The sequence below is a fragment of the Zonotrichia leucophrys genome, chromosome 1A (genome assembly GCF_028769735.1).
Source record: "Zonotrichia leucophrys gambelii isolate GWCS_2022_RI chromosome 1A, RI_Zleu_2.0, whole genome shotgun sequence".
Taxonomy (NCBI): Eukaryota; Metazoa; Chordata; class Aves; order Passeriformes; family Passerellidae; genus Zonotrichia; species Zonotrichia leucophrys.
Genome location: NC_088170.1, coordinates 31,297,122 through 31,315,387, shown reverse-complemented (window position 1 = coordinate 31,315,387; position 18,266 = coordinate 31,297,122). Strand labels below are relative to the sequence as shown.

General features: G+C 39.4%; 1 protein-coding gene across 2 annotated transcripts in view; it reads left to right on the top strand.

Moving 5' to 3' along the window:
* The window catches only part of POC1B (POC1 centriolar protein B), a 45,184-nt gene extending 40,686 nt beyond the window's left edge, over positions 1-4,498 (top strand). For both annotated transcript variants that reach the window (XM_064702041.1, XM_064702039.1), the window contains 2 exons: positions 2,085-2,267; positions 3,465-4,498. In XM_064702041.1, the coding sequence (XP_064558111.1) occupies positions 2,085-2,267; positions 3,465-3,566 (285 nt within the window). In that variant the 3' untranslated portion in view covers positions 3,567-4,498. The remainder of the gene's footprint in view (positions 1-2,084; positions 2,268-3,464) is intronic.
* The last annotated feature ends 13,768 nt before the right edge of the window (positions 4,499-18,266 follow it).

Genomic DNA, 18,266 nt, shown 5'->3' with positions numbered 1-18,266 from the left:
GTTATTTGCTTATCTTGTTTGAGTTTTGACAAACATCAAGGTCTTTGTCTTATTTCTGTAAATGCTTTTATGTTGTATTGTACTTCCAAATCTTTGAATATGTAGCAGAAAAATCTCAATTTGCTGCTTAACCCAGTAAATCATAAGAGGACTTTTCCATTACTCTGACTTGCAATGCTGGTGGCAGTTTACTGAGGTACAAAACATTCTTTCAGATCTATTTGTCTGATATATTGAAGTTTGGATCAATTTTGCTGTAGGAAAGAAGTGGTGAGACTTTTACTAGCTTAGCATTTGCTGTGTTTACTGAATTGGTAGCTTTCCTCCTTGGGTTGAAATAATCCCTCTTGCTTCAGACTTTACCTGACAATGCTAGGATAACAGAAATCAGTGGAAGTGATGTCAGTGAATGCCATGGTACTATCAAACCTTGAGATGGCTTCACCCTGGCTTTGTAGCACCGTCAGTTAAGGTCTGAAGTACATGCCTGGGTATGTGCCCCTGTCTCTCCTAACCATGCTCTGCACTTCATGGGTTCTTGCCTGGGGCTTGAGACCTGTCCTGCAGAATGTAACTGCACAATGGAACTTTTCACCCAGAGAGGATTGTAAGACTTCCTTTTTTGCTCTCTTACCTTACCAGAGTCTTTGCTTTCAGCTGTTTCCCACCACACAGGACTGTGCAGAATGGCACCGAGCACACAGGAATGTTATTGTGGATAATGCAGCAGTAGAAGTTCACAATAATATTGATATGATTTAGTATTACTTAAAATAGTTGATGTCTGATAGTATTTTAAAGAGTCTGTCATTTTTGCAGTACTTAAACCATCAGTCTCTGATTGTATGTGATTCAAAGGCAAGGTCAACTACATGTAAATCATTCTTGACAGAAACTCATCAACATATCTAGGTGATCTTGTAAAAGTCTGCTAATAATTCTGCCTAGCAATTTACATTCTACAAGATTATTTAGAGACTTAGGAGATTTTTTTAAAATGTTTGACAATTATTTTAATACCCTCTATTTTGAAAATCTGTTCAGCCTTGCAACATAAATATATTTTGGGCACATTGTAAATATTGTATATTTTAAATACATCAGGTGAGACTAAAATTTTCCCTTTGCAAAGGTAATAGATATTTTCATGGACTGTCAATAAATTCCAAAGAAATAGTTTGATTGGAACTATTTTAAAGGCTTATTTTGTAAATGTAGATATATGAAATGTAATCAGAAATAGTAAGACTTGACTACTCAATTTATTTTAGTGTGTTAGTAAACTAAAATTGTCTGAAGATACAAGAAGTTTTTAAAGAAATCTCAATAAGTCATTAATTATTCAGGTAAACTTGTTGTGAAGGACTTTCTAATGAATTAGTGATGATTTAACCTTTCATGACTCAAAAATACCATTAAGAACTTCAAGGCACAGACAAAACCAAATTGGTTGGGAAGATCATGCTCTCTCACTTAGCCTGAAGCAAAGTTTACACATCAAAGTTTTTTCTCTCAACGTTGCATTGTGTGGATCTTCTCTGTTGTTTCCTTCTCCCATTTTCTGAAGGAATCAATTTTTCAAAAAGTACCATCACTGAACAAACAGCTGAAAACTACTTTTTTAAAAAGCTGAAATAAGAGGTTAGTTCATACTAAACAAAGGTTTCATACTATGAAGTTGGAAGAAGCGCTTGTGGTTGTCTAGTAACATACGGATTTTTCATCTGTATGACTACTCTGAGTGAATTTCTTAGTCAACCAGGGCTGTCTTTTTGAAGAAAATGCCCCTCATTAATTGTATTTATTCAAGCCCTAGTGGTACAGCACATAGCTCTTCGATCATATGTACCTGAAACGTGTACCTAAAAACTGCTAAGATTTCCCTTATTGCCTCATCCATCACAGATGGAATTCTTGGAATTCTCTCTTAGGTCAGAAAAAATTGAAGTGTTACGAATTGAACCTGGTACAAAAAGCAAATCTGAGAGTCCTCATGTGGATGCATATATATACACACATATACACACTTCACTTAAATAAAGACAAAGGCAGCTGAATCTTCAAATTATGTTTCTGTATTCAAGAGCGATGGCAGAAGTGAAGAACTGCCGAGTCCCTGTGATTCTCCCTCAGCAAGAAGTTCAAAAAGGAAGGCAGAGAGTGAGAGTGGGTCAGCTGTGCTTAGTGTGGAGCAGCCCAGAGGCATCTCCTCCTCCATGGACTGGGCTTTGGACCACATTGTGGGCCAGCTGGAGATGCTAACTGTAGTAAGTATGCAATAACAGGTGACACTTGCAGTGCAAAATGACAGTGCTATCAAAGGCAGCAGTAGCCTGGAGTCATGTTCATAAATCAGAACATTGAAGACTATGGGGTTATTTTGAATAGTTATATAGTCAAGTGACTGTTTTGGTGTTTTCCTTTCAGAAGATACTGATTGCATGTATTGGGTTTGCCAAAGTGAAAGCTTCCTGGTACACAACCATGAAGATTGCTGCTGTATTTTTAACTCTGGCTGAAGAGATCACTGTTTTTCAGTAATGAGATCTGGGTAGTTTTGTCAGAAGCCAGTTATTTAGCAGACATTCCAGCTGGAACAATCATGCACTAGCAAGGGATGAACAAAGTAAATTGGCAATGTACAATTAAATCCCTTTCCCAACTTAGTGTGTGAGGTGTTGGCTTAGGTAGGAATCCAAGCAGTGCAGTAAGTCCTTGTGCCAATGAAACTGCACAAATACTCAGTCTCAGTCAGTGACTCTGAGTCGCTTGTTTGCAAATGCTCAATACATTTTTTTAGTCCAGATTTAGCTTATATCTTCAGATACTTTGTAGTCTGTAATATATTGACATTAAATCACTTCAAAATGGAGCAGCTAAGGGGTTTTTTTCCTGCATTCTTTTGCAATATATATGTTAAATAGGAAGAAACAGTTTTTCAGAAGTATGGAGTCCAGTCATGAGTTGGAAATTATTTGTGTAGTAAGTTGTAAAAGAAACTGCCAGCCTGGGTCCAAAAACTTACTTCTTCTGCTGAAGATAATATCATGGAGAATAAATGCCTTTTAATAGTATATTTTTTTCTCACTTCCTGTTCTTGGGGATGCCTTAAAAGTTTCTTTTAGTTTTTTAAAGATATCATTTGTGGTCACAGGGATGGCTGTTTTTCTATTGGAATATGGATGCAACTTTCACATAGTATTTCAGAGTACTTTACATTATACGTGCATGAATTTCTCTTTCTCAGTGAAAACGTTTTGTGAAAACAAAGGGCCTTTAGACAATCTCCATGGAGGCAAAGCCTTAGTTTTTAAATACAGTTGTAAATAGTGGAATAGCTAAGGAGAAGCCATCTTATAGTATTTTTTCCTGTTGAGTTAAAATTACTTTTCTTATGTTGCACACTTTTATAATACTGTGTGAATAATATAAACTCCATTGAAATTATTCTCTTCTTCATGCAGACCATTTCAGTCCTGGAAGAACGTCTTACTTGTACAGAAGATAAATTGAAAGAATGCATAAAAGATCAGCAAAAAATGTTGCTTAAGGGAAAACAGAACTAATAAAAGACGAAAATGAGCTATGTTGATGAGTATGTTTCATAAAATCACAAGGAATGTTTCTTCCCTGGATTTTGCTATAAGCAGAAACATCAAATCAAAGTAATAAAAATGGAAGAAATTAAAAAAAAATCAAACATTGGTAGCAAGCAGATATTCTGGTTGTCTATTTAATGAAGTGTAACCCAATCAAAACTACAACTTCCTAAATAATTTTCATTGAACATTTCAGAACTCTTACTTCAACCCAACAAGATATTTGTATATAACTAAGCCACTAACTACGTATTTTTAGATGAATAGCAGTTATGCAGATTACCACTTTGCGGATTTTTAAACTCAGTCAATGATGTTTTTAAAAATAATGTTCTTTGTGCTAAGACAACATTACTGAAACACCTAAATTAAGTAAGACATAATACAAAAATGCCCCAGGTGTTCTTTGTCCCTTACATATTCTCAAGTGTTTTACCAAAAAATAGTGTGCTGTTCTTTATCTTCTCAACATTTTAGTAATGATTGCAAGAAGATGTTGTGTGAAAACTTTTAGTTACAAATGCAGGAATTAAGTCACTTTAACTTGGAAGCTATAATTGCATCTATGTGAATCCAGTTGCAAAACATGAGTTTTGATGCACTTGAACGCTTCTGCTTATCATATCCCCATCAAAATTCACTTTTCATATTTATAAAAACAAAAATGAGCTTTATACTTCTGAAGAATATGTTTGAACCAAACACAAAAATTTGCAAAATCTAGGTCATAAATAAAAAAGATTCTTATCCCATAAGAATGTCCACGTGTGCTCAAGCTTTGCATGCTGTGAATGTACTTGATCAAGTAATGCATTGTGAATGCTGACATAAGTCAGGAAAAACTTTGCAGTGTATGATGATTTGAGTTTTATTTTTAATAAAAATGCAATTCTTAGAAAGATGATTTTGGGTCTTATTTAAAGGAAAATATTTATTTTCTTTGTCTATTTTTTAAAATGTCAATTGCAGAACACGTGTTGTAAATCCACAGTCAAAACTAGGTAATCATGCATTTCTGTAACTTTACATGTCTGTTGAAAAATAGGACACTTGGAATGGGGAAGCACTTTAATCCAATTCTCACCTGACTCTATATAGATAAAGCCCATTTCCCAGGCTGAACCTCATTAACATCAGCAGAGTTCAACTTTAGTACACAAGCTCACTGTGTAAATATGACTGCAGCTCAGGCCACAGAAATGTGCAGTCAATTTTTCTTGTATAACTTATTTTCTCTTTCAGTAACCATCTTCAGATCGCCAGACATCATCTCACTTCCTTTGTTAACTCTGATTTTTACCAATAGGTACTCAATATTTGCAGCTCAGTCTTGAGTTCTGCGGGTTATGGCAAAGAAGTAATCTCTTATAAAATTTTTGGATGTAACTGTTTCTAGGCAGCATCCTGGCCACAGATTTTTGTTAGAGGATGGTCAAATGTATTCCAGCCTGACCTTTGATTATGCAATTGTTTATACTACTACATAACACAAAGTTATATAAATGCTGTCTTTTGGATCATATGTACTTCACTTTATGAATTTGCAAATACTTTTGTGGTTTTTGCTTTTTCTTGTCTTCATTAGAAGAGACAAAACCACGTAGCTATTAAAATTTTTGCTTATTTCCTGTTATCTCTTGGTGGACTATATATATATATGTCTTAAATCTGCAGATTTTTCTTTTAAGTTTTTTTCAGGATTATTTAATCAATAAGATTTGGATATTTATTTTACTTCCATATTTTGAAATAAAATCTCTACTGCATTTTTCCCTTCTGCCTTAGCTCCTGTCACTAATCCCTCTACCTTTTCAGTACCTATTATCTGGAGCATTTACTACTTAATCCAGTTTATTCCTCCGTTGTTTGTGCATCTGGTGAGCCAACATAACATTCCCAAATTAAGACATGTTATTGTCATTCTGTTGGGTGGTCTGCTGATACTGAAACTCAGCATGAGGACACTTGGGAGGATGTCTGGTCATGGTTGGTTGAAAACAAGATGGATGTATTTTCCTCAAGGTGTGATGGTTTTCCTAAAACACAGCCACAACCATCTAACATGTTTCTTTTCAAAAAGCATTGATGTGGGCTAGTTCTCTTATTCTCTTCATCCATATAACTTCTAATAAAGTTTTGGAACAGAAATACTTCCTTTAAAAGCACCTGCCAAGGCTGTTAAACTCTCAGAAGCATTTACTCTAGGGTTTGTACTCTGTCAAGTAATTGGTGATTTGACTAATTTGAATTACAAAACTAGAGGAAAATGACTGCTGTTTAGTCTTAGTTGTGCTTTTGCACTTTGTGAAAAAATAATTGCATGGATCTTATAATTATGAAAATTATATTTGTATTGGAGACTGCATTGAAGTACTGGTAGCCCAAACTTGTTCTAAAGAAGCTGAACAATGTACCTGATGCAGTACAGTTTCCCTCAGGCTAAATTATCCCTCTGATACTAAATATAAATAGGCCCCCCTGCTGGAGAAAGACTGCTTCCAGCTTTCAGGCCTGCTACTGCAAAAATGGCTCAATTACTTCTTAAAATAATGACATGTAGTAGATCCCCAAGGTTTGTGTGTTGAGGGAGAGAAGGTGGTGGCAGCAATAGTTGTTGCTGGGAGACTGTCTCTGGAGAAACTCAATTTCAAATTCCTCAAGTGTCAAAGCATTCTGCAGCAGCTCAGCAGCTCATTGCAACGTATTTCAGCAGACATTTCAAACTAAAAATGCTCTTCCAAATTGAAAGAAATGCTACCAATTGTTACTTCAGCATTCACTTTTTGATATTGATATATTTTTTATAAATTTAGGATTTTTGAAAACCAGTTCCCAGAGGTGAATGCATCTAAACAATTCCCTTGTCCTTGGGGGATTGTTGTTTCTTGCTTTTATTTAAGATAATCATTAGTTTTTTCATTATCATCTTCATGGTGAGAAATCTAAATCTGTAGCTTTAAATTTTGATCATATTAATCTTTTAGCTGGAAAAATGTTGGTAGAATAGGTTCTCATTGCCATTTTAGGATGTCCTGAACACATCCATATAGAATGAGAGATTTGAAAAATACAACTTACCATCTTTATTTATGTCTCTTTAAATAAATAAATAAATAAATATGCAGTACTATTTTAGGGTAGTGTTCTTTTTTCTTCCTGGAAGTTTTTTCACAGTGTTGCTGAATTATTTTAATTGCCGTATCACAGCACAAAACCGCTCTTGATTTTTCTACTGAGTGACAGTGGCCAGGATGTGGCTATTTCCAGGGACATAGGTTTATGTAACCCGTTTACCTTGTAGGACTTGTAAAAATCAGAAATTCTGTACTCATTGCCCCAAACAATTAATGAATATGTATGTTCACATTGGATCCAGGAACAGTATGTTTTTGTCAGAGTACCCCCTCAGGGACTTTTGCACGCTTCAGATGCATAATACAATTGAAGCTGTTTCTTTGTGAGAAAATAGGTTAATGACTTGCCAAAAGGCAGATGTTAATTGGAAAAAGTGCATACAAGTCCTTTTCTTTACAATGTATATGGGTTGCATTTGTTAGGACTTGCATCCAAGAACAGGTGCAATTTCAATTGACTCAGCTAACAGGATGTGCTGAGTGCACTCCTCACCAATTTCACCAGAAATTTTAAATCCAGCAGAAAAAAAGAGTTTCTAAATTAGTCAGTGAGTGATAAGCTGCTTTTATTTTCTGTCATAGAGCATATTTATAACTTAATATTGTACCTACAATTAAACATCTTAATAATATGAAAATAAAATCTTTGATTGTTTAACGATGTTGTCACATTTTACTGTTGAGCACTGGTACCTTACATGAGACAAAATGTGTCATCCTTTCTAAATTGTTTCTTTTTAAGACAGTCAGGAGTTTTAGACAAGGTACCACCAGTGTAATTGTAAATAAAACTTAAAGCAGAAAGATTGTCTTTTTCACTAACACGTTTCCTGCCATGAAGCTACACAATCAGGTCAAGGTCTTTGTCTTGCCTTGCTTCATTTTCCCACAGTTCAGAAGCAAAAGTTAATGAAGCAGGTGGAAAAAAAAACCAACTATCTGGGTGTATCAGGGTTAAAAGAGCTGCTGTTGGATGATTTAATAGTTCTGTTCAGAGGTCTCTGGGAATTTCTATGCTACTCATACAAGTCCACTGCACCAGGAACTTTGGTTTGGATCCATATGCCTAGCCTAAACTCATCCTTCAAAGTCTGAGGAGGGCTGGATGTGAAATTTCTCTGCCTGGGATGTATCAACAGTCTAAACCAGTGCAGAAAAATCTAATTCAGGATGGCCCATTGGCATTGATGAGGGTGCTGGTGGTTGGGGTTATATGATTTTCCCATGCCTGTAGCAAGGACCTGCTCAGTGCACTTGCAGAAGCAGGAATTAACTGAGAAGAAATACTGAGAGTCTCAATGCCATATAAATATAGAATTCTGCAGCTCTCAGTAGCAGTTAGGTTTGTAAGTCCATCTATGGCCTGTGTTCTTAGAGACCTGCCTAAAAAAGAGGGACCTTATTTCTCTTCAGAGCCATTAAAGAGGAAACAATTGCCAAAAGAGAAAAAGGAAGGACAATCACTGACTCTTTTTCATCCACTTGTGCTTTGTAATGTAATGAGATAGTAGCTCTGTCTTGGGTTTTTATCTCCTCCTAATCCCCAGAGGAAATCCCTGCTCCTTTTATAGAGATAAAACCTTAGCTCACAGAAGGTAGCAAGAGCTGGGAGTCTCTGTGCTAAAGGGTGTCACTAAACCCTCTTCTGGCCACCGTAGTGAAAGCCAAAGGCCTGCAGTGCTTACTCCAACACCTGCATTGAATGTCTATTCTCCCTTAAAATTCAGGAAAATATTTATAATATTCATGAGCAAAGCTCATGTAATGTTTGTGTAAATCTGCTCTTTACTGGGACCTCATGAGTAAGTGTCAGAGAGACACAAGTCTGGGAAGGTCAAGGCAGTAAAATTCTTTCTCTGATTTTTTCTAAGGAAGATTCAGGTGAGCTATATGCACAAAGTTCTGTTGCTTTGTGCTGCCTTCATCTTGCACATCTCACAAACATTTACGATGAAATGGGCTTGGGTGATAAAAAGAACAGCAGCAGTTCTTTCTCATGAGTGCATTGGTTGAATAGTTTTTGATTAATATTTTCATTTCATGATACATGCTGGGACTGCAAGACCCAGGTTATTTGCTAAAGCCTAAAAGGAGTAATTTGAAAGAGAAAGATGAGATGGTTGGTGATGGTTTCTGACAATGTCCAATTTCTGCTCTGACTACTTGGGGATATTCTGTTGAACTTCACTGATGCCACACCTAAAATTTGATGTTGTGAGCAAGAGCAGGCTTTAGCCCTTAATCTTAAGACTTGAAAATTCTTGTACTTCCCAAAACCAGCTCTCACTTCTAAGAAAATTACCTAAATGTGTTAAAATGTGATTAATTTTTCAGTTAAGTAGTGAGTCTAATCAAGCAAAACATAGATTATATTTGATTGCATGTAACTATACTGAGTGATTTCAGTCTGCTCTGATGTTTCTCTGCAGCTTTATTGCTGAAACACTGTGAGCTTTTGTGCAGCTTCTGCAATCTATTCAGTATAGACCTTGCCTATAAATAGCTGCATTATTGAAAGACTGTGAGAGGTTCATTAGAGAAGTTGTGAAAGTCTCCTTCGAGCCAGGGCTGATATGGTACCACTCCAAATTACCAAAGATTTTCAGCATGTGGGTAAGACTCAGCACGAAGCTGGGCATTTGGCCATGGAGCAGCAGCAATGCCCCCCTCGAGCATTCCCCCATCAGCCCAGCTGCAGGCTCTCACAAAACACAGTGCACTTCTTGCTGCCTCTGGACACAGGGATGAGAGCACAGCATCTGGTCACACGGATCTTGTCCCAGACCAAAGGCAGGACACAGCCAGGGCGTGTGCTGGGGGCCAGGGTCGCAGGACATCCTGCCGATGCCCCTCCCCACAGCCAGGGAGATTAGTCACCTTAAAATCATACACAGGCAGAAGGGCTTTGCTGACTCAATAGGAAGTCACTGCCTGAAATCAGTGGGACTTCTCACGTGATTGAATTTACATGCTGCAAATGTCTTAATCTTGTGCACTGTGTTTACATACCTGTGGGGCAAAGAAAGAAAGTTTGAATTGCAGCTGATGTCTGTTTCCATTAACAGTACACGAAAAACAAATATGGTCTCTAACTTGAGCTTCTGGTTAGTTTAAAAGGGTACTGTGCTATTTATCTCACAGCTATCTGAATTAGACCCTCCTCAGTCTGGCTCTGGTTCTCAGGTTAATGAAGAGAATGTAGGACTAGGTCCCCAGTTTGTATGCAGACCTTCTCCTACACCTTTTGGGTTCTCCTTTAGAAGAGATGCTAGATCAAGAGAGGCTTCCAGTATCACTCAAAACCATAAAAGAGGAAATATGCCTCATCTTGTCTTTTTTTATTTGAAGAAGAAAAATGCTGTCAACCATCCAGGTAACCCAAGTTGTGTATATATTTTCTACATTTCTCTCTTTTCTCTAAATGCTCTAGTTAGAAATTTCAAAGTGAGAGAGTTATGTCCTTGTTACAGAATATGTATTTGGGGGAGAAGTTATCAATATTTTCTTATCTAATGGACTTGGTAGGAACAAGGAGAAATTAATAACTAACAACCCGTAATGTCTGAAAAATCCTATTCAGAAGGGAAAGATGATGGATAAAATAAAATTGCTCCATCTTCACCCAAAACTCACCGTTACTTCTGTGTTTTTGTACATTGTAGGGTAACAAATCTGAGCCTTCAGCACTTGTGGAAGATCAGACTGAAATGCTCAAGAGCTCATTTTTAAGATTTGCTCCATGTAAGGAGTCACTTACAAAACTATATATAATGTAGCCTGTTAATGTTAGCTATGGCACACCCAGTTTTTTTTCCTCTTCCTTCTTTTTTTTTTTTTTCCTTTTTTATTATGTAAGGAAGGATTATGCCATCAGGAGCAGGGGCTGGGAGGTTTCTGTCAGCCCAGGTTTTTGTCAGAGAATGCCGATTTGTCGTAAGCAAAATGTTTTGCAGAAGCGTCTCTGTTTGAATGCACTTCCGATGAAACACAGGGCAGGTTTCCATCACAAGCCCGCCTGACTTCCTGCCAGCTTACCTGGCAGCTCTCCAGGCTCCACGGCTCCAGGATGGCTCTGGACTGAACCTGCCATTCTTCCTGACTTCTTTTACTTATTTTTTGACTTTTTTTTTTTTTTTTTAATTAGAGGGAAAAGGTCTTGACAGAAATACATGTTGGCTCTGCTTGGCTTTTTCTGATTGTCTTGAATTAGACATTTTGATAAGTAAGGACCTTGCATAGCCCTGTCCCATGTTTTATTATGTGGGAGACCCAGGGCAGCTTTCCTCCCTTCCCGAGAAGCTGCTCCAGTTAAAATGCCTTGGAAGAGAAATATTTTTCATATCACACTGAGCTTCATTTCTGAGCATTTTCAGGAGACCTCCCAGTGCCAATATTGTCTCTTCTATTTTCTAAAATGCCCACTTGCCTTGTGGTTTCTTCATGCTAGCAGTGTCCTTCAGCACTGTCTCCTTCACTCACTTCCAGGCCAGTTTCTGGGACAGAGGCTGACTGTCTTCTGGTCACTCTGGCTGCTGGAATTGTGGATGTGAGGTGGTTTCTTGGGACACAGAGATATATTCTTGAAAGCCACCTCGGTGGCCAGCTGCTGGTGGTTTGGCTGCTGCTCCCTGGTTTATCTGCTCCATCTTCCCTTGGAGCCAGAGATATTTCTATGAACTTCAGTCTGAATCACCTGGGGGTGTTGGATGTTTCATTCCTTCTCTTTAATGCGGGGTTATCTGAGGACAGGGCCTTGTGCAGGCATGTGTTGGGATCCTGGGGGCTCAATGGGTGAAGCAAGATGTGGAAGGCAGATAACTTCCCTTCCACCTCAGGGCTCATGTCATAGGCAGTCACTTTTATCTGCCTTTGTACTCCAAACTCTTAACCTCTAACAACATCCTATATCTGTTTTTTAAATTCAGTTCATAAGCATCAGTATGTTGAGTGTGTCTGTGTACCTGGGTTACCTTGGCTTTGAAAAGCATTTGACTGAGGAGAACATTTGGTCAACATCAAGAAAATCTGATGATTTAACCTCTGAAGTTGGGTTGGGCTTGGTGTTATCAAGCAACAAAATCCAGCTGCAAGCATCATTTCAATATTCTCTTTAAGCATTAGAGTGTGTCATTTTTTCCAGACCTTTTAGTTTTAGTTTCTCAATCAGTGACCCATTACATCCAAATGTAGATTGCTCAAGAGGCTGGCACAGACAAGATCAGCCTTATATTGCTGTCAAAGCATGACCAGGAGCTATAGAAAGAATTGGGAAAGGAAGTTATGTCCTCCTGTGCAGTTTTCTAGGCAATGTTGTAAGTCCTGCCAGACCTTGCAACTTCCAAGGAGAAGAGGCTTCAAGTTTTCAGGGTGTGAGAGGAAGAGACAATGCCAGCAGAGGCTGAATGCAGGCAGAGAGAGATAGGGAGAGGAAAAAGATAAACCCCATTCTGCTTAAATGCAGCCTCTGGTAATATGGTTGTACAGTCCTCACAAATGGAGGACAAGCTCTGCCTCCTTCTGCACTAATTTTGTCATGCCTGTATTTCCATTCTTCCAGAGCCCATCAGTTCTTTGCTTATCTCTTCTGCTCTGTGTTTTCATCCTCTATTCTCTCCCATCCTTTTCCTCTGAAAAAATATTTTGCAACCTTCAATTACTGCCCTTGGCTGAAATCTTGTTGGGCATATCAGGAAATTTTCTACATCGCTCATGGGTGGAGTTTCCCAAAAGCATCAATTTGGTATTAATGCTGTATAAACAATGGGCCGGTCAAACCCTGAATATCATGAGGCAACCTCAAAATGTTGTGCCTTCTTGCAGATTTATCTCATGGGTACCTCACATGACAGAGCCAGCATGATCCTCACAGTCACACAGCAAAAAGTGACCATGGGCATAACCTCAGCATAGGCCAGAGAAACATACCTCATCTTCAGGTGTTTCTTTCCATTGGCCTGGAGCATCAGGACTAATCCTGTTCAGTAGAGGTCTGTCCAAGCAGCCATTAAGAAGTTCTGGTGGATGACAGAAGTGTAGCCACATTTTCAAAGTTGCATGTGAATTACCAAGCTCACTTCTGCCAGCTGTCATGGTATAACAAGGTGTATAATAATGACCTTGTTTGCAACAGCTATGGAATCCAGTTTGAATCTTGTCTGTAAGAGGATTTTAAATAAATATTACAGTTCATACAGCACTAATATGGCTTGACATAGAGAATCACTTAACTCATTTGGGAGCTCCTATTCCTGGTTAGGAAAGCAGTGGACAAAAGCTCATATAGTTCAGTCACAGACTCGGTGTGCCACAAATAGCCATCCTTTCCTGCATTTCTTCTTGCAAGAGGCTGTTTGCATACATTTTGCAAAATTTGAATTAAATTTTCCATGCTAGGCATCCTTTTCAGGATGAATTTTTCTAGAAATTCTCTGCCTTTTGAAGGAATAAGATAATACATGACCTCCCCCTTTAGACCTTTGCTTTAGCCTTTCTGGCATCAGAAAACGTAAAGATGCATAACTGGTGCAGGAGACATTTCTTCTGAGCACAAAGGCAGGCAGCTCACTGAAAGCTGTCACAGTGAATGAGCCAGGCAAGACCAAATGCAGCTACAGTGGGACCCAGACTAGCTCAGCATGGAGATGAGACTGGAGTAAGGAGATGAAAGATCTGAGAAACACAGAGGGGCTTGGGACTGGACAAGACCCTGAGAAGTCTGGAGAAGGACTGAGGAGATCTTAGTGTTGGGAGAAGCCAGGCTTGGGGCAAAGGGAGGAAATGGCTCTGGACCATTAGGTCCTGTTTCTTTCCTCTTGTTGTACTAAACAGCTATTGAGGCACTTGCTTAGTATTTTCCCCAACTGCTCACTTTCCCTGTGGCATGAACAAGCATGGAGGTTAACACCCTGCTTGTGTTGTTGATTTCTTTACCTGTTCAAGAGGCAAAGATCAATGCCATGAATCTAAAAGCATAAAGAAAATACATACAGAGAAAACGATCTGGAACTGTATACTTAAGTCGTTTTACTAAGCCAACTTTTGAGAATAGAATTTTATCTCTGCATCTGTATCATCAGCCTGGCAGCTGTACTCTGTGTAGGAAGCAGTGGGATGGTGCTCTGAAAAGCCTGGCAAGGAGGGGGATGTAAAACCCAAAACCTGGAGACTGCAAAGTTATAAGGAAGTGTTTTGAATTCTCACTGAGATCTGAGATGCCCTACAAGGAAGAAAGCAACAGAGTTTAAATCAAGAGACAAAGAAAAGCAATGCTGTGGTTATAGGTCCAGTCAATAGCTTTTATGTCAATGGGAAGATGAAGAGGACAAGGAAGGACCTTGTGAAAAGTAGAAATGAGAAAAAGCTGAAGTTGCCTGTTCTCCTGCCCAAGAAAAAGATTCTGCTATCTATTTAACAATGGTTTTATAGACCATGTTTATTTGTTGCTCTTCCTATTTGATTTTATAATGGCAAGTGCATCCTTTTCCATTTTTCAAAATAATTTTAGTGCTTGCAGATTGATTCACCACATTAACATTCCCTCCCCATCTCTGTCCATTCAGCCTCTAATGAGTAGCTCTTGCTGCCTTCCTCTCATGTACTCACATCCCCACTAACTCCAAAGTGTTTTCCAATCTTCCAAGCACCCTGCAGCATTTTCCCCCTGCCCCCTTTTTCAGCAGTGGTACTGAGAAGGTACCTTGGCTGCTGTGCCTGCTTCTCCATGCCTGTTGGAGGTAGAAAATCCTGCTCACTTTCTCAATGCTCCTCCTGCTGTACTGCTCAAGCACAGGAAGCTCCATATCTGGGAAAAGTGCTGAGCTAAGCACAGCATCATCAGGGATCCTAAAAGATTTGATTTCCTGCAAAGCCCAGCTTGGCCACTGACAATGTTTAACCTCGAGCTGGGTCTGTTGCTTCTCAATTTGCTCCCTTGGAGTCCCTGGCAATGTGTGCATGCCTGGCTGTGTGGTGAGGGGAGACAGGGTTTGCTTTAAAGCACATGGTGAGGGTTTGGAGTTGCAGCCTCAGGTAGATGCAGGAGCAAAGAGAAAGGAAACCTGCTCAGTGAACTAGAAATTCCCACACTCTGTTGTCAAACATGCTTGTTCACTGGTGTGGAAAAGGTAAGCTGAGAAGAAGAGAAATGAGTTTGAATGCATTTTAATTGGGATTAGGGGCATATGGCGTGGTGTCATTTGTTTTCCTCTTCCTGCTCTGCAGTGGGGCTCTAATACCTTCACACATTTGCCTTGATTTGCCATGTCAAAAGAAAAGACAGCAACTGGCTTTTTTCTCCCCTCTTTTGGGGCCATGCTAAAAGCTCTCACTTTGCACTGAACTTTGCCAAAAGAACAATCATGATTTTCAGAAAAAGTGCAGCCAGATCACAAAAACAGATTAAGCAGCTCTGACTTATTTTTATTAAACTTTTCAGCTGCTCCTTGGAGGAGCTTTGCTATTTTCCAGTAGCAGGAAGGGATGGATTAAAGGGGAGAGAGGAGACATGATGGACACAGTACCACATGTACATAATTCTCCAGCAGCTGGATAGTTAGGTTTTATTGTTATGATAGTATATTTAGTGTTTTGTTAAAAGCTACTTGGGGAGCTGTTTCCCTTGTTGTACACTAGTTTGATAGATGTAAGGTTCAGACATAAGCCTTTAATTGTGCCCAGCATCACCGCAAAAGCAATTTCAGCTCTCTCCCCTGTCTCATGAAGCATCTTGGGAGGCTCTGCATTTGAATGTGAACAAGCTATTGTTTAGCATGGCTTTAAATCATTACAGAAATATTCTGTAGCATCCACTGGGGAAGACTGCTACCATCTGTCCTGTTCATTTCTCACAGTCGCTTTGGGAACCAGGGCCAGCGATCACAGAAATTTTGTTTAAAGGTTAAGCACAGAGTAGCATGATCTTCATACACTCTGAAAGCTAATCATGGGTGAAAGTGTTGCTCAGAAACTTTTAAAGAGGAATGCAAAGCTTAAAGCTAAGCATCTTTCTCAACCTTCACATAAGTGAAGTTTCCACTCTTTTCCAAAACTGTATGGCACAGTATAGGATTTGCAAGGGACTTACAAGTAGAGCTCACTTCAAATAAAATGTCTCTAACAGTGTTGTAGGCAATCAGTCTCCTCCTGGCACACCCAACACAAGGGCTCTGCAATAGACTGTGGCTGCCTCAGTGCCATGGCATCACAGCCTGACTCAAACTCTAAGTCTGTAGCTTCTGGAAAAATGTCAAGCCTATTAGTTTTCTTTTGAGAAATAGGTATTTTTTATTATGGCATAGACTTGCAGAAAAAGTATAACACGGTGCCTAATGTTTTTCTATATATCCAATATTTGATGCTATTGTCCCAGAGTTTCTGTTTCAAATAATGACAGAGGCAAAAAAAAGAAAAAAAGTTGTATTAAATTTACATCAAAGGAAAGCTGGGGGAGCAGAAACATGAATAACAAACACATGCATAATATGATTCTGAACAAAGAAACCTGTGCTGCCAGTGCAGGATGGGCTGTGTGGGAACACATGTGTGTCATTGTAGTGTATGGCTAACACATGTGGGGTCATCCAGACATGCTTGGGGGCAGCTGTCATTACTGTTTGAAGGTAAATTTGATAGAATATAATTTGTAGGTACTGTGGCAATGTCTGCAATTTCATCTTTATAGCATGGTTATCACAGTCCTTCATGTGTTATCCGGTACAAACTTCCCTATATAGGGTGTGCCAAGGGGACAGTGTATAGAATATGAAAAAAAAAAAAAAAACCAGATGATAATTACATTCTGAAGTCGTTCATGCACATCTTTAAAATGAATGGAAAAAAATCATTAAATTATAATGAATTTCACTCACTAAGAGCTCCAAAGCAGTTCTGCATTTTTTCTTCTTCATCAGCTTGCAAATTTCCCAGCAACGTTCCTGGTGAAATGCAGAGCATGGCCAAGGAACACAGCTCCACATGGAAGTGTTTGTCTAGAGCAACTGGAAGGTTCTTGGTTCAAAGCTCTTCCACAGAAACTGAGGACATGCTAGTCTTAAAAGGAGGTTCCATTACTGTGGAAGTGATTTGGTACTTTATACTTGTTACACAAAAATAGGTATGCTTGACATTTTTCAGTAATATTGTTGTTTTGGCTCAGTTTCATCAGATATTTGAAATCTCGAACAAAGAGTGCCTCTTACTCTGAACACATTTTTGCTTTCTTTTACAAGCAGCTCTGGCCCCTGTCCTGCTGTCCTTCATGTCACCCTCAAACGAAGGCAGCACTGCACTGACTGGCTGGCCTTTATTTTGGGATTGTCCAAATGTTCAGCACCCGTAACACTGCAGCAGATTTTCAGCAGCGGGCAGCCATCAGTCATGGTAATTACAGTTTAGGCCAAATTCACAAAAGAGCTTGGCATACTGCCCCAGATCTGGTCCCAGACGCGGATACATAATGCTTTCCTGCAGGAATCACAGCTCTGATTTTGGGAGCCCCCTAATTCCACGCTCCAAGAGCTGCAGTGGGCAGTCAGGATGAAGGTGGCAGCTAAGTGCTGGTCACTCAATAGTGATGCTGGTTAGTGATACCTGTGGTGCAAGAGAAGGCCAAAAAAATGAGAATCCAGCTATTAGAAAATGATAGTTATGAACACTCATTTTCTGTTGCTAAAATCAGGTGGCTGGCTCACTGCATGCAGGGATTAGGGTGAAAATAGCCACTTAAGTTTTGGCACACTGTAGCTAAACATACTAAAGCGGTTCTTCAAATCTTGGTGCCCTAAATTGCTTTTACTGCATCTCCAAATAGTACCTAAGGAAACCCAGATTTATATTCATTATGCTGGTATCTTAAATTTCCATCTATATTATCACTGAAATATGCTTAGAGCTGCACAAATTCAAAACAGTTGAAGAAAATTCACTGGAACAGAATTATAATCAACCTTAAAATAGTAGTTTTCAAGACAGTAACCACTAAAGTCAGTTGTAGGTTGTAGTTTCTTGAATTTCTGCCTCCCCAAAGGCAGACTCAAGGGTAAAATAAACTAGATGAAATCAGTGAATGTAGTGTCTGGATTATCCAAAGGCTTGTTGGCCTTTCTAATTGACCCTCAAAAACTGTTCTATCTATTTTGGGAACAGACTAAATGAAGGCACTTCACCAACTTTTAGATTAATCCTAACACCTGTTAAAAGACAGACTACGAGAGGAAAAAAAACCCAAAGAGAGAGTCCCCAAGCCAAAACCAAGCAGGCAACCAAAGACCCCACCAGGCCCTTGAGGTGGGCAGGGTCACTCCTGGCAGAGCTGCCGTGGCCTGTGGGCAGGCAAAGCTGCCCCAGCCCAGGTGCAAGGCAGGCAGCTGTGCCAGCAGAGTGGCCTTGCCTGGAGGACAGGCCCTCAGTGTGCTCCAGAGCCCTGCCAGCATGGCCCAGGGGCCATCCCAGTCCTGCAGGGAGTGAGTAAGGGGCTCACAGTGCGCCTGCCTGAGCGCTGCTGGCACAAGGGAGCTGCACCCCATGCACAGAGAGA